Source organism: Mytilus galloprovincialis, chromosome 9 (genome assembly GCF_965363235.1).
Source record: "Mytilus galloprovincialis chromosome 9, xbMytGall1.hap1.1, whole genome shotgun sequence".
NCBI classification, from domain to species: domain Eukaryota; kingdom Metazoa; phylum Mollusca; class Bivalvia; order Mytilida; family Mytilidae; genus Mytilus; species Mytilus galloprovincialis.
Window position 1 is genome coordinate 32180606 of NC_134846.1, and position 15238 is coordinate 32195843.

Genomic DNA, 15238 nt, shown 5'->3' on the forward strand with positions numbered 1-15238 from the left:
ACTAACAAAATCTTTGCTTTGGTGAACTAAATAACAATAAAAGTTTACACACTATGTTACTTTAACCATGATAACATCGACAAACATGCATGAAAAATATTTAAAATCAGTAAAAAAAAAGTATATTTATTTATCATACCTTAAAGTGAAAACAGATCCAATTGTGACTATAACAATCATTTAATTAAAAATCTAAAGCAAGTTTAGAAAAAAAACAGTTGAATCGGTAGGACTTTAACATTTTATCGTTGCTTTTATACTAGATCACATGTATTTAGTTTATGCAGTATTTTGAACGTAAGGAGTTTTTCTGGTGAATATGGTTCTGCAAATTTTACAAGGTAATGCTTTTTAAAACAAAACTACAAAATCTTTGAACAGATGAAACGAAAGGTTACCACAAGTTCCTACTGATAAGTATACAGGTCTCCTTCATTCTCATGTAGAGGAATTAGGAACATTTTTCATGTTGTAATAATTTGGACATTCTAACGAGTCGTAAGCGTGGTCAGATAATCTCGATGAAATATTTGAACTTTCATAGACACAAGTCTCTTTAATTTTATTTTCTTGTCTTTTTCTGTTGGGGAATGTTATATTTTTTGTCACTAACTCACAGCCATTTAACCTGCAATGAGATACAAACGTATTAACGAAAGGATAATCCGTATTTGATTTTTTTTATACAAATATTATAGTACATCATAATTCTCGACAAATTTTCTCGTTCCTTCTTATAATTCTGGTACTTTTGATAACTATTATCTCCTGTGTAAAGTAGATCATATGATCAGCTCATGTCTTAAATTGTGTTGGTTAATGTTTTTGGTTCGTAAGATGTTTCTCGAATTGTGGTTAATATTTCTGCATTCATGATTAAACTTTTAGAAGAGTTTCTGACATAGTTGGATTTAAAGACTGATATTTTTGATTGATACTGCCACTTTTGGAAAACCACACGAAAATCATGAGAATGGCTTTTTATCTTTTAAACAAAACGTGCCTAAGTTTTCCTCGATTCATATATTTTTTTTTTGAAAATTCATTCTACAAATAGTTTTGTAATCTATGCCCGCGATTTCGCGGGTGTGGTCTAGTTTCTTTTTAATCATAAATGGTGTTATAGAATACGACGATGTTCCTATTTTTGATGTTACACGCATTTTGATATTAACCTTCATTGTGAGTGCTCGCCACTTAAAAATGTTAAGGCAAAGTTATTTCCGTGTATAACGATTTTATGACTTCCATTCTCCATTTTATTACTCAAACGATTCATACTATTTTACCTACAAAAAAGGAATTACGTATGCCTACTTTATGATAGTTACTTGGTTAAATCATCTTTAACTATACAGGTATGGGTTTAAAAAAGCGTACTGAATCACAACGAGCATACATTAAAGTAAACGTATCTTTATTTTGCGTAAATGTATAAGTTATGACATAGAGACTTAGCTTTTATACATAGATACATATTTGATGAAAGGTAAAGAAAAAAATAAATACTTAACACAAATGAAATTTCAAAACACAAAGTCCTATATCAAATTGCCAAATTAAACCAGAAAAACAGCTCTCGTTTTATAACTAGTTAAACCTCTCACTTGTAAAAAAGGGGATAACGATACTAAAGGGACATTTAAACTGATAAATTGAAAATAACCTGACAACGCCCTAGTTGTACGACATTCATTTATAATAACATTATACTGACAACAATGTGTTAGGTAAATAAAGGACATAAAAATGTATATAAGAAAAAGTATTTTACCCTTCTAAACGACATATAACTACGACAGCTATGATTGTAAGTACTATGCCTCCACAAACACCAGTTACAATTCCTGAAATAAATAAAAATAATTAGTCCATCAGCTGGTAGGGCAAAATTTCAATTCTGTGTTACACCCCAGGGTACCGCAATTTTTTTGTATAAATTTAAAGAGTAATATCTGAAGAATATTTAAAGAGGTGTTAGACTTCTGAAAAAGTGTCCAAAAGGGGTTAACAGGGGACGTATTTAAGGGTATATCAAAAATTTTGTTTTGCACATATTTACAGAAAAATGTAAAAAATAACCAAGTATTCAGTACTATTGTTTTTATTAAATGGAACACATCATATCTAATTAAAACGCAGGCTAATTTTTAACTATTTTTTAAATCGTAGAGGACCAAGAAAAAAGGGGGAGGGTAATTTCAAAAAGTCATGATTTTGAATGAAAAGAAGCATACGTACTAATTTTCTTGATAAAATGGTATATATTTTTTTACATTGAAACATAGCGCATAAAGTAACTAAAGGCTGTTGAAAAAACATTTAAAGGTGAGACACAAAAACATAGAATCCACGACAAACCCAAACATAAGCAACCAGAAATGCACGATTCTGTCATATATTTATACATCACATTCATGAAATAACTCTCATATTAAAACACACAAAAATGTCAGGGTTTCTAGATCTTTATTTTTTAAAATTGTTTTCAACAACCGAATCACCACATTTAAAGGTCACTCAGAAGGTCAATCCATAGAATCATCATCAGTTTGGTGACCTGCATCTACCGAATTATCATTATCATCATTTACATCATCTTCGTCGTCATCGTTAGCAATATCAACGATTTGGTAATCCTTATATCTACAAGCTTTCCAGCATTAACATACAGCTATCTGTTCAACACAGTGTTGAACACATGAACATCTTTTGTTGGCACATGCTTTACATGAACAGCACATCAGAATTATCAAAGCATCTAACGCTGGTGGTTGGTCTAACCAATTGATACTGATCAAAGCGTTCTAAACGATCCAACCATAGCTGTTTGGCAACAGACCAGTGTTGTGTTTAAAAGCAGATTTCCAAATCTTCGTCTGAAAGTTAGCTTGTTTAATGTGTCTTAACATTGCATCTTTTGCATTTCAAAACGTTCTGATCTTTATTCATCTATATTTTTAATTAGAAACACGAAAACCTCTCGAGTGTTTTGACAACTCTTCGCCAACCTCTTCAAAGGTTTCACCAAGATGGAATAGACCATCTGAAAACTCCACATAACGTGCCAAAAAGGCGAATGCTTTGGTTTTTTCCTTACAAGACAAAACACTTACTGAATCATAACCTGTATTGGCGTGAAATCCTGGTAGTTTTCTACGAACATGCTCACCAAATTTCGCACACATTGATTGCACATTTGATAATCTGCATTTGGAAGATGTATCTGTCAGACTAACAATATTAGAATTGATATGCAACAGTGAAAATAGTAAGCCAATACTTCCACATCAGTGTCAGAAGGTTTTTTATAATGGAGTCGTAACCTTTGTCAGCTGCATGTTTTTGCATTAAGAAACATTTTTATCGGCTTCTTCCTGTTTGATTGTAAGCTTACACCACTCTACGCTATTTCATTTTTAACATATATTTTGTGGCACATACTTCCATGTGATACATATAAATCAATACATTCAAGTGTAAATCTATAGGATTGTTTACTCTTTTCCAAACCAAAGAATTCAACAAGAGCAACTTTAATTCCCCCAACTAACAACCATTTCTTCCATTCCCAAGAACACGATTGTGGTGTTCTAGAACTTATCGTACTGATAAATGACCTCCCAAGAATCTGTCGTTCTAATTTCTTTATGAATATTGTGGGATAATAATCAGTGACAAAATCAATGCGGGACCTCTTTTTGAAACTAAAAGGATGATTTTTTAAATAATAATTGCCAAATCGAAAAAAGTGCTTGGTATCCTAGTAATGAATTGAATAACTGTCATGTCATCAAATTCCTAAGGAATGCCCTTTTCTAAAAGACCACCTAGGACAGATTTTAAGTTTTTGCATTACATGTGTACCTTCAAAGTTTGCAAGAGACATTGGAAGAGGACATAATTCAAACTGGAGAATGTATCGCAAAACCAAATATCTTGTCTTGACTATGACAAGCAGGCGACATTTTTTTTTTGTATCTGTTCTCAATATTTTGTTGTTCTTATCAGCCATTATCTGCTTGCCTTTTATTTCCTTTTTTAAAAATGTAAACAATGATTTACTTTTGAGTGTTTTGAAGATATCGGTTGACTTTTGAATGAGCCGTTCCGTAATAAAAATTTCTGTAGCAAATTTTCCCTTTTCATACGCGTTTAGAAGGTCGCACATTAATTCCGAAGAAGCAACAGAACCCGAGAACAAGCCATATAACTGCTCAGATGTTTGGATTTGACCAGCTTTGCAGTGTCTGACACAATTTCAAAACATCAGTTTCGTCTCGCTTCATTCGAGTTTTTCTGAGTTCTTTTTGGGCGGATGTTTCAAGGTTAACCATCCCTACCAAATGTCGACATTTATGGGTAGACTTTACATAGATAAATTCAGCCGTATTTGACGTGAAACTGTACTTATGTATCCCGTCATACTTTGAACCACACCATTATTTTATTTATTATTTTTACTGTAAGTCTGTTTTTTGTTATATCTACTTTACGTGAGTCTGCATTTATGTATGCCGTCATACGACAAAATTATTTTTATGTCTACCTGTGCGAATTTCAAACGCGCAATTTTACACCAGTAATGAAAACCTTCTTTCATTTATGGGTAGACTTTACATAGATAAATTCAGCCGTATAGGAAAAGCAAAATGAGAATGTTGAATTTGATGTATGCCTTTTTGTGCTACTTTGTTACATTTGTTGTTTATGTAGTGATATTAAGATGATAACACAATATTGAATGTTGTACCCCTATTTTTGACATTTTTACTCTTTGAGTATGTTTGTTTTGTTCATGCATCGTTGACAATGTAATGGAATTTGATGCGACTGTCATACAAGTGAGAGGTTTAGCTAGCTATAAAACCAGGTTCAATCCACCATTTTCTACATTAGAAAATGCCTGTACCAAGTCAGGAATATGACAGTTGTTATCCATTCGTTTGATGTGCTTGGACTTTTGATTTTGCCTTTTGATTTTTGATTTTCCTTTTTGAATTTTCCTCGGAGTTCAGTATTTTTGTGTTTTTACTTTTTAAGGAGGATATTGAAGCTCTTTCATGTGCATTTAGCAACCAATGTTTATCAGAATCTTTATTTAAACTGAAACCAACAAAGCCATTTTTTTGGTATCTCTAAGAAACCTAAGAAAGTAAAAAGTATTACCAAATCCCACAACTGACAATTTGTCGTTCGTTCAAAGCGATGTTTGTCGATTGAATGACTTAACAATCTTAAGTCAATCATTACATACTAAAAAACAAAATGTTATCAAGCACACCTTTATTGAGTTCGACAGGGTGCACCTTTTCTGAACACAAAAAAATCACCTTAATTTGTATTTTGTTCATAAATATTTCGTTACACATTCACTTTATAAAATAATTTGTTTCACAAAAACATCATAAATCGACAATTAAATGTGTGTTTTCAGTTGCAAATTGATAATGCTTATGTGTGAATACAATGTACATGTTGTATACTGAATCAAAGACGGTAATTTGGTGATTTCCGGTATTTCACGAGTATTTGCACGTACATATATTTTATGAAATAATTCATATTTTAGACGATATATAAATACTGCAAATGATTTATACATTGCATAATGATTAATTCTCAAGTTTAATTAACTAAAACGGGTAATTGTATAACGAATTTCTTTATAAAAGGAGAAAATATGCCTTAATTTGAACCAAAAAAATCGGATTATTTTTAATGTAAAAAAATTTTTTTTTTTAAACAAAAAATCTTCCGAGTTACAATTAATATGATAGTTTTGTATCTGTTTTAGTTGTTTAAACCTATACTTTATTTTTTTTTAATTGCTTTATATTAAAAATCTTATTTAAAAATTACTTAGTCGTGATTGCTAAATGAGGGGACCATTGAAAGGGACGTTTTTAAACCTCTTTTGGACACTTTTTTTTTAGTCTAACACCTTGTATTTTATCAATAAGATAATGAAGTTGAATTCTATCAAAAAAAATCGCGGTACCCTGGGGTGTAACACAAATTCCTTAATTAGCGCGCTTTTGAGAACTAGCTGATGGACTAAATCGTTTAGAGCTAAATTAAAATAAGATCAAATCTTATAATTACTATTAATTGCCGAATGGAAATCCGTCGTTACTTACCAAGCAGTACAATTCATTCAAAATCATATTAACTGTAACCTATTACCTACGAATTCGGATAATATAAACAAATAAAAGATAAGTATTATAATAAAAATAACACTGTATACATTTCATGCGTCCTGAGCGAGTTTCTGAATTAACCCAGATCAGGAACGCTCAAACAAAACATCAGAAAGATAAGAACAGTTTATGGTAACAAGTTATCAATACACGTAGCAACTTTGATTTGTCCAAACGTCTTGTTTTTTATGAATTTCAGAGGATCTTAACTTAGTATGATACTCAAACACAGACTGTTCTGTGGCATAAAGATTATTTTGTTTGCCAAACGTAGTTTTATTCATTGCTCGATCTAATTTCTAAAGTGCAGTTGATGTTTCTAAATGATTTTCATTATGGCAATTGATCTTATGTATCCACGTTTGTTGGTTATGTCTAAGTTAACAAGTATCTCAAAATCTGGTATTCATCATCTATATCCTAAATAATGGTCCATAGTTTGTGCATCATATATGGGTATCAATACTCATATACGTATTATAGAGATGTGATACCACCAAAGCAACTAATAATGCAGCTACAATTTTTTTTATGTAAAACATAACAATATAAAAATACATCCAAGCTTGCAGTATTCGTTAAATTCAATAAATGATACGAAAAAAGTAAGGTGAAATATATTACCAATGATATCATATGGTATAGATGGCCCAACATATGTTTTCTCCGCTCTTGCTGTTATATCTGCGAATAATACTTAATGAATGGCTATTATTTATTTTGAATTAATTGAACCATAAAATTAATTTTTGACTCTTCACATTGAATAATCTGTAAAATGTGAAGAGTCAAAAATTAATTTTATGGGTCAATAAATTCAAAATAAATTATTGCCATTCATTATAAATACATTTCTATCAAAAATAAGGCAAAGCACTGTTTATATTACCAATATTAACAATAACAACGTACACACATGTTGGCGTATGAATACAGAACGTCAGAGTGGGCGTGTCGCCATAAAAATAAAACTAATAATTCTAACCAATCAGAAGACAGTAAATACACCAAATTTATTCATATACATATGGAAGATCACATACTTTATTTATTTTTTTTCGTTTTAAAGAACGTACAATTGCCTCTACTTGCTTAGATGCTTTGTTGTCCTCATACTAAACCATACTAAATTTCGGTATCATTTTTCAAATTTGCGTGAGGAGTGAGGAAGTTTTGATCTTCTCGTAAGTGATGTATACATTTTTGATAATTGACGACCTTATCTCAACTTCAAGCTTACATAAATACATTAAACCAATTTTTACTATGATATATACATTAAATACAAAAATATTGTTTGTATAAAAAAAAAAACTTTTTGTTACACATCACTCTAACTTTAACATTGCACAGCTTAGCGATCCTTTTTCAAGGGATAGAAAAAAAACTTAATTTTTTTTTTGTATTAATCAATGTTAATTGTGTCACATGTACGCAAAACAAACTCTATGTTAACGTACAGCAAAATACTTACCACTACATTGATACGTAACCGTTATAGTTTTGCTGGTAACGTAACAGTCTTTATACCCGCTCATAAAATCCGACATATTGAGTTTGCATTGATCCGATTTGTTGACCTTTCTACAGAATGTGTTCAGCTCACTTTCAATAGATTTTTCCGGACAATCTTTCTGTTTACTGATCAAGTGTGTTGGTTCCAGTGATAAACTAATGTCACCCGAAAGGAATTGTTTTTCACATTCTATTTTAATTGGTCTATAGATATCTTTGCAATTGTTTCCATGTAAAATGCAAAATACATTGTTATGTGCATATCAAAATAGTGTTATATATCTTCACCTATTGAGTTACATAATTATCAAATGTACCAGGATTATAATTTAATACGCCAGACGCGCGTTTCGTTTACTTACGACTTATCAGTGATGTTTATATCAAAATATTCATAATGCCAAACAAGTACAAAGTTGAAGAACATTGAGGACCCAAAATTCCAAAAAGTACTAGTACATACGATTAGCGACACAACTATGAAATTTTAAATAGACGATCAAACTATGTTAAAGATCAGCTGATTGTTGCAATTGAACACTCAGGTAATAATGCCCTTAACGTTGGGGATAACCTGGTCGTGTATGGTATGTAGACAAAGCAAATATCTGAAATCGGCATGTATATTGCAAAAAATGCTGATACATGATATGCTGTTTTTCCCTTCAAAATTGCTTTTGTACATGTTGTAGTTTAACATGTCAAGCAATTGTGATATTCCAGAATTATTCCGCTTTTAAAATATACTCATTTTTATCTGAAAACTTTTCTATACAGTGGGATTTTCAGTGAACGAAAACAAAAGACAACTCACTTTCCCATATAGAGTCGAGAAAGCCAATAATAAAACAATACCGGTGACGATACTGATCAAGAGTTATTTCTAAATATTTGTTTTGTATATAATACAGAAATTTTTTGTTCAATTGTGTTATTAGAAATATACATGCAAATACCCGATGTTTTATGTTCAGTATTTATCGAGATAATTGCTTAAGAAGCTTGTGAACCTCTAATTAAAAAACGGCAAAACTTTGCTGCATATGAAAAAAAAATGGGAAACAATAATGTTCATACAAATTCAAACGTTCTTTCTGGTCACAAATAACCCGAGTGTTTCAAAAGTTATCATGTTATGATTTCTCGAAGTATGTTTTTTTCACACCTAAGTTATCGAGGACATACGTCTGTTCTTGTGATATGTACATGCAAAAGAGAAATATTGTTGCTTCATGAATACAAACATTTAAAAGTCTGACTGTACAGGTTTAAAGATGTCGTCTCGCGTTTTGTTCATGTATTTGTGGTTTTCTCGATCTATTCACATTTAATATTTACATCGATATAAGGTCTGTTTGAATTTGCTTAGCAACTTAATTTTAAAACTGCCAATCTTTGCTGCATATCAATCGATTCCTTTGAAATGTTTTCATTTTCTTTCTCTGATCTAGCTGTATATATTAATATATACTAGTCGTCTAAACATCAACCCAACAATGTTAGATATACTAGTATATACAAAAAAACTAACAAGTTCCGTAGAGGTATACAGACAGTAAAAAAATGAATTGAAGTTGGTACAAATACAATATTTCAATCCTGGTATCTATAATGAGTTTATTTGTTACTTAAGGAAGAAAATGATATCTTTGAGTTGACATTTTTATAGTTCGTTCTTATGTTGTACTGTTATACCACTATCCCGGGTTTGGGGGAGGGTTGGGATCCCGCTAACATGTTTAACCCCACCACATTATTTATGTATGTGCTTGTCCAAAGTCAGGAGCCTGCATTTCAGTTGTTGTCGTTTGTTTATGTGTTACATATTTATTTTTCGTTTATTTTTTTTTTATATAAATAAGGCCGTTAGTTTTCTCGTTTGAATTGTTTTACATTATCATATTGGGGCCTTTTATAGCGGACTATGCGGTATGGGCTTTGCTCATTGTTGAAGGCCGTACGGTGACCTATAGTTGTGAATGTCTGTGTCATTTTGGTCTCTTGTGGACAGTTGTCTCATTGGAAATCATACCACATCTTCTTTTTTATATATTATGTTTTTATTTCAACTTATTTCTATATACACTATTTACCAGAATGTATTTCCGTGAATCAATAATTGAAAGCGTCCTTGCTAAAAGAGGACAAACATTTAGAAGATCTAGTTTTCAGTGTTTACAAGGGAGGTAATATTTTGTCACTTAATTTCACACATATATTTCCATAAATTTTTTTTCGATACTCCTTTAGGGTGATCTAATAAATTCAAACCGAAAAGATCAGTTTACACGAATATATTTGCAATTTTTTTTTCAAAGTTGTTGTGAAACGGCCTATTCAAGAGGTGGCGTGAATCATACGTGGATACTTAAAAATTCCACCGATCTTTTAGAGTACATACAATCTCACTCTATTTCATCTTGCAATAGAATTAAAAATGTAAAACATTTGACTTTTCTACACTTTACACAAGTATTCCACATTTCAAACTAAAAAACAATTTGAAAGAGTTGGTATTGCTTTGTTTCAATAAGAAGAATAGCCAACGTAGATACAAGTATCTTGTCTTAGGAAGGGATAAATCCTACTTTGTAAAGGATCACTCTGATTCAAACAAAAAATTCTTGAAACTGACATCATCAAGATGCTTGTATTTTTTATTGAGAACATATTTGTTACGTTCGGAGGACGTGTTTTTCAACAGACTGTCGGCATTCCAATGGGAACTAATTGTGCTCCTCTTCTTGACGACTTGTTTCTTAATTATTATGAGGTTGACTTCATACAATCAGGAACTTCTTAGGAAGAAAGACAAGAAGTTAGAAATATCCTGTAACTCTACTTTCCGCTTTATAGCTATAAAGATGACGTTCTTTCACTAAATAATTCAAAGTTTGGTGACTAGGTTGAACGCATCTATCCCATCGAACTAAAGATAAAGGATACAACAGAAATAGGTAAATAGGCCTCATATCTTGACTTGCATCTAGAAGTTGACAATAAGGGTCGGTTGAAAACAAAACTTTACGACAAAAGAGATGATTACAGCTTTCCAATTGTGAACTTTCCATTTCTAAGTAGCAACATTCCAGCAGCATCTGCATACGGGGTATATATCTCCCAATTGATACGATATTCCCGTGCTTGCATTTCCTATCATGATTTTCTTGATGGAGGGTTGCTGCTTGCAAGGATGCTATCAAACCAAGAGTTCAAAATGGTGAATCATCCCTTCGTAAATTTTACGGACGCCATCACGAGTTGGTTGACCGTTATGGAATAACCGTTTCTCAATCGATTTATGAATTTTAAACAATTGTATACTGCTGTTTCATTTATTTACCATTATTATAATTTTTGTTGACATTATTTTAGTCACATTTACCTTTACAAGACATATGCGCTATTGATGTATCATCTACCAGAATAGCGCGTACTGCTGTTGAATTATGATACCTGAAGTGTGCTTCCAAGGTTATCTTGAATGGAACTTGGTCATATACATCTAATGCTATGTTGATCCATTGACGTGAAGATGTAGAATTACCCTCCGCGGTAAATAAAAAAGTCAAATTTCCATCAGAAATCTTGTATATATTGAATGAACAATCATAACTATTTTGATAAATTTGGTACCAAAGTGATAAACATATTGGTTCCGTAAATTCATTATCCGTGTCAATACGTAAATTACCATCTCTACCAGGGAAAGATAGAGCAGTCAGACTATAACCTTTAGAGCCTGAAAGTAATAAATAAGTTATAAACATGCCTTCATCAACAACAAGTTAAAGCTATGCAACTCAAGCAGTTTTCATTTCTTTTATACTTTTTCACCGATTTCAAGTTAAATGCCAAAAAAATGGTATAGTCTAAATCTCCTCATAAAGTAACACACATTGGTAGTATTGCCTCATAACTACTCTTTGATAAAATACACGTCATAGTACAAATATATGTCATACAATAAAAGTCAATGCACACGTGTTTTATACATAAAAAAGACCTGCATGATGTTGTGTGGGATAGGGTTGATGAAGTATGAGAATTAAGATACAAATTGTCAATACCTAAATTAATCATGGTATGATCCCTCACTAAATTAGTGCGACTCCATGTAAAACTATTTAAAGATACGTTCATCCAATCTCCAAAATCCTCCTCAAACGTACTAACGCTAGTCCGGTTTTCTGAAAGAATTGAATCTGATTATCACTCAAATTATCTTATGTAATTACAAGTCGAATCTAAAAGTAATATTAACAAACATATGCTTTTAATTAAGATCCTTGCTTAAACAAGTAAATTTTCGAAACCAATAAACCCGATATAAATATTAGCGAAATTCTAATTTTAAACTGCAATAATACATGTTGCTATACAGTCATTGACTTTTGTGTTGTTAATAATGTTTAATAACTATTCTTCATTTCATTAATATGCATGGATATATTCGTATTATGATACTTCAAGTAATCAAGCTTTTTACCTAGAGAACCTAAGGCGAACAGTATCTAATGACGCCTGGCCCTATGCACTAAAAATATATTTGTAGAATGTGTGGTAGGTCTTCATAGTTAAGATTGAAGTTAATATAAATTCAATAAATTTAACGTCACAAACAATAATAGTTAGTTCATTTGGAAGTTGACTGGCTTATGGTGGTCAAAGTCATAATGAGAAAACGTCGATGTAAATTTACGTAAAGTAATAGGGACACCGGCTATTAAATTTCAAATTATATCAGGCGGTCAATAAAGGTTGAATTTATTTTATATGATTTGAAGGAATTTCATTTTTTATATTAAGATATTCAAAACAAGTAGATTTATTACGTAAAATTATTAATTTAGGTTTAAATCTTTTATATAATTTCGTTTCAGATCTACACAGATTTATTATTTGTTTATCTTAAAGATTACATTGGGTTAATCACTTTCTCATGAATTATCAATATGTTTTTGGGAACACAAAATTGTTTAAACCATTTCACAATTGCCTGACTTATTTAGAAAATGAGATAATGAAAATTATAACTTTCAGTATGTTTTTGCATCTAAATCTACGTTTACAGATCGTTGATTTAATCACATTGTCAGGATGCATGTACAAAATGTATTTATCAATAAGATAATAGACTAACATATCAAAGAAAGCATATTATATAATACACACTTCAAGATGTAACATTTTCTGATTGTCTTCTTTACCACCACAAAAAATACCATTCTAGATATCAAAAGACAATACAACTCTTTTGATTTATAAAGTAGAACATGCTACGTATAAAGATATAAGATAGCAAAAATATCGAACTCCAAGTAAGTTAATTCAGTTTTAAAAAAAAGTAATCTAAATTATCTAGAGTTTTATTTCTTTGCCTTGCCAATCATGCCGATTTTTTACACTAAAGAAATAATGAATATAGTGGAAATAACAGTGATATGAAAATATTCATTACCGTATTTGCATGTGTATGATAGATTTATGTATCTAAACTCCCGTAAACAGGCTGATGTAAAGTTGTAATCCACCAGACAGGAATTTTCACCATTACAGCTATCTTCTATAACCTGTATATCATTGACATTTAAAACACACTGATTTAGACGACAAGTAGTTTCCTCTTCATGTACACTGATGTTCTGTATTTGTACTTCAGAAGTATTCCAACATGAGATGTTTAATATCTTTTCTTCTGGATATTGTATTGTCGTAAACAAATCTGCAATGCGCAATTATTTATAAAGAGTAGACATTAACTAAAGTAAACATAATATATATGAAGTTATTGAAAAAGAATGAGATGGATTAGTGAAAGATTAGAAACCAAAGACCCTTCACTTCCTTTTCTAAAATAATAATAAATAATAAATTCTAGTACATAATTATGTTTTTTTAACAACAAATACATAAAATTATGTTTTTAAACAATAGATACAATAATATTTCGAACAGAAAGTACATATGTTTTTAAAAAATAATTGTTGGTTTTGAAATGTTTTTAAATTCATTGAACAGACAGCTGCATCTTGCTTAAAATTTGACTAAATGGTACAACGTATTTTGTGTTGTTTTTTCTTGTTTTATTTGCAATTTGTCAAGATAAAAACTACTACACACTTCAATCCCCTGATATACTAATTTAGGCATAATATATATATATCGTGGAATGATAGTTTCATTTACATGGCTATCCCGATTTCTCAAACTGGCCTCATCTGGTTATTCTAAAAGGATTCAAGTTCATAATTTTTGTATCAGGTCTATAACTGCAAAAGCTATGTCCATGTTATCAAATCTGTACTTTACTGAAAGGGTAGAGGTAAGAATTGCGTGTCCTAGCTCCACTTTTTTGAACTTTTGGTCCTCAGTGCTTTTCAACTTTGTACTGTTTTGGCTTTCGAACTTTTGTATCTGGGCGACACTAGGTAGTCTTGTGGAGACGAAACGCACTTCTGGCGAATTACATTTTAAACCTGGTGCCTTTTGTATGCTATTATTCTAGTTTTTTGTCCAATATGTTCTCCTATTTATTTTTATTGTAGTCCTGTAATGTTATGTTGTCATTTTAATGTTATATTTAAGATTGCCATTAAAGCGGGAGATGTAGCATGCCACAAAACCAGGTTCAACCCACCATTTTTTCTTTAAAAAATGTCATGTAGCAAGTCAGGAATATGGCCACGTTATATTATAGTTTGTAACTGTGTGTGTTACATTTTAACGTTGTGTTTCCCCTCATATTTGAGTGTGAATTCACATTACTATAAGACGTGTCACGGTGCTTTTCTATCCCTAATTAATGTATTTAGTTTTGATTTTATATTTGCTATTCTCATCAGATTTTGTCTAATTCTTAGTTCGGTTCTGTGTGTGTTTCATTTTAATGTTGTGTCGTTGTTCTCCTCTTATATTTAATGCGTTTCCCTCTGGTTTTGTTTGTAACCCAGATTTGTTTTTTTATATCGATTTATGAGTTTCGAACAGTGGTAAACTACTGTTGCCTTTATTAAATAGGCGTGTATAATTATTTGTTGATTATCTATCAAATGCGCTTTCATTGATCTGGAGGCAAACTGAAAGAAATTTATTATTGTTTGCAAGCGACGTGATTACACAATATAGACAACTACATGTACATAAAGATGAAAAAAATATTATTCAAATGTCACATGAATTTAAAAGAAAATAATCCTACCTGTTGTATTTATCAGTGATATATTGAAACTTTGAAAAAGTAAAAATATTACAAATTCATATATCCACGAGTGATTCATTTCAATATGCATGTATAAGTGATTTTTGTGGTAGCGTTCAGGAAGTATAATTTTTAACAAACATTAGTTTTTAATATGCGTAGTTTGATAAATAAAAATTTTACAATTAAGAGCAATATTTAAGATAATTGATACTTTTAAAAAAGTATTTAAAAAACAGGGACTTTCCTGTTCCAATGTGTTCGTGTGTATAAAATCCTAATCCTTTCAACCGCGACGTTAGATCACTGTTAATGGCGT

General features: G+C 31.0%; 1 protein-coding gene and 1 long non-coding RNA gene across 2 annotated transcripts; both read right to left on the reverse strand.

The window, feature by feature from the left end:
• Positions 1 to 273: 273 nt before the first annotated feature.
• Positions 274 to 7934, reverse strand: LOC143044824 (uncharacterized). The gene is made up of 4 exons (XM_076217004.1): positions 7678 to 7934; positions 6828 to 6887; positions 1775 to 1847; positions 274 to 628 (listed from the first exon to the last, which is right to left on the reverse strand). Exons 1-4 carry the CDS (start codon positions 7751 to 7753, stop codon positions 439 to 441), a joined length of 399 nt encoding a protein of 132 aa, XP_076073119.1. The 5' UTR covers positions 7754 to 7934; the 3' UTR covers positions 274 to 438.
• A 3138-nt stretch (positions 7935 to 11072) lies between these two features.
• On the reverse strand, positions 11073 to 15026 carry LOC143044825 (uncharacterized). The gene is made up of 4 exons (XR_012968788.1): positions 14920 to 15026; positions 13180 to 13443; positions 11789 to 11908; positions 11073 to 11460 (listed from the first exon to the last, which is right to left on the reverse strand). It is a non-coding gene; the product is annotated as an uncharacterized LOC143044825 (long non-coding RNA).
• Positions 15027 to 15238: the final 212 nt, after the last annotated feature.

Excerpts from the sequence above, each read along its gene's own strand:
- LOC143044824 (XM_076217004.1), bottom strand. The coding sequence starts at position 7,753 with ATGTCGGATTTTATGAGCGGGTATAAAGACTGTTACGTTACCAGCAAA. Across the intron at positions 1,848-6,827 it reads TATACCATATGATATCATTG|GAATTGTAACTGGTGTTTGT; the intron begins GTAATATATTTC and ends TATTTATTTCAG. Across the intron at positions 629-1,774 it reads GTTATATGTCGTTTAGAAGG|GTTAAATGGCTGTGAGTTAG; the intron begins GTAAAATACTTT and ends ATCTCATTGCAG.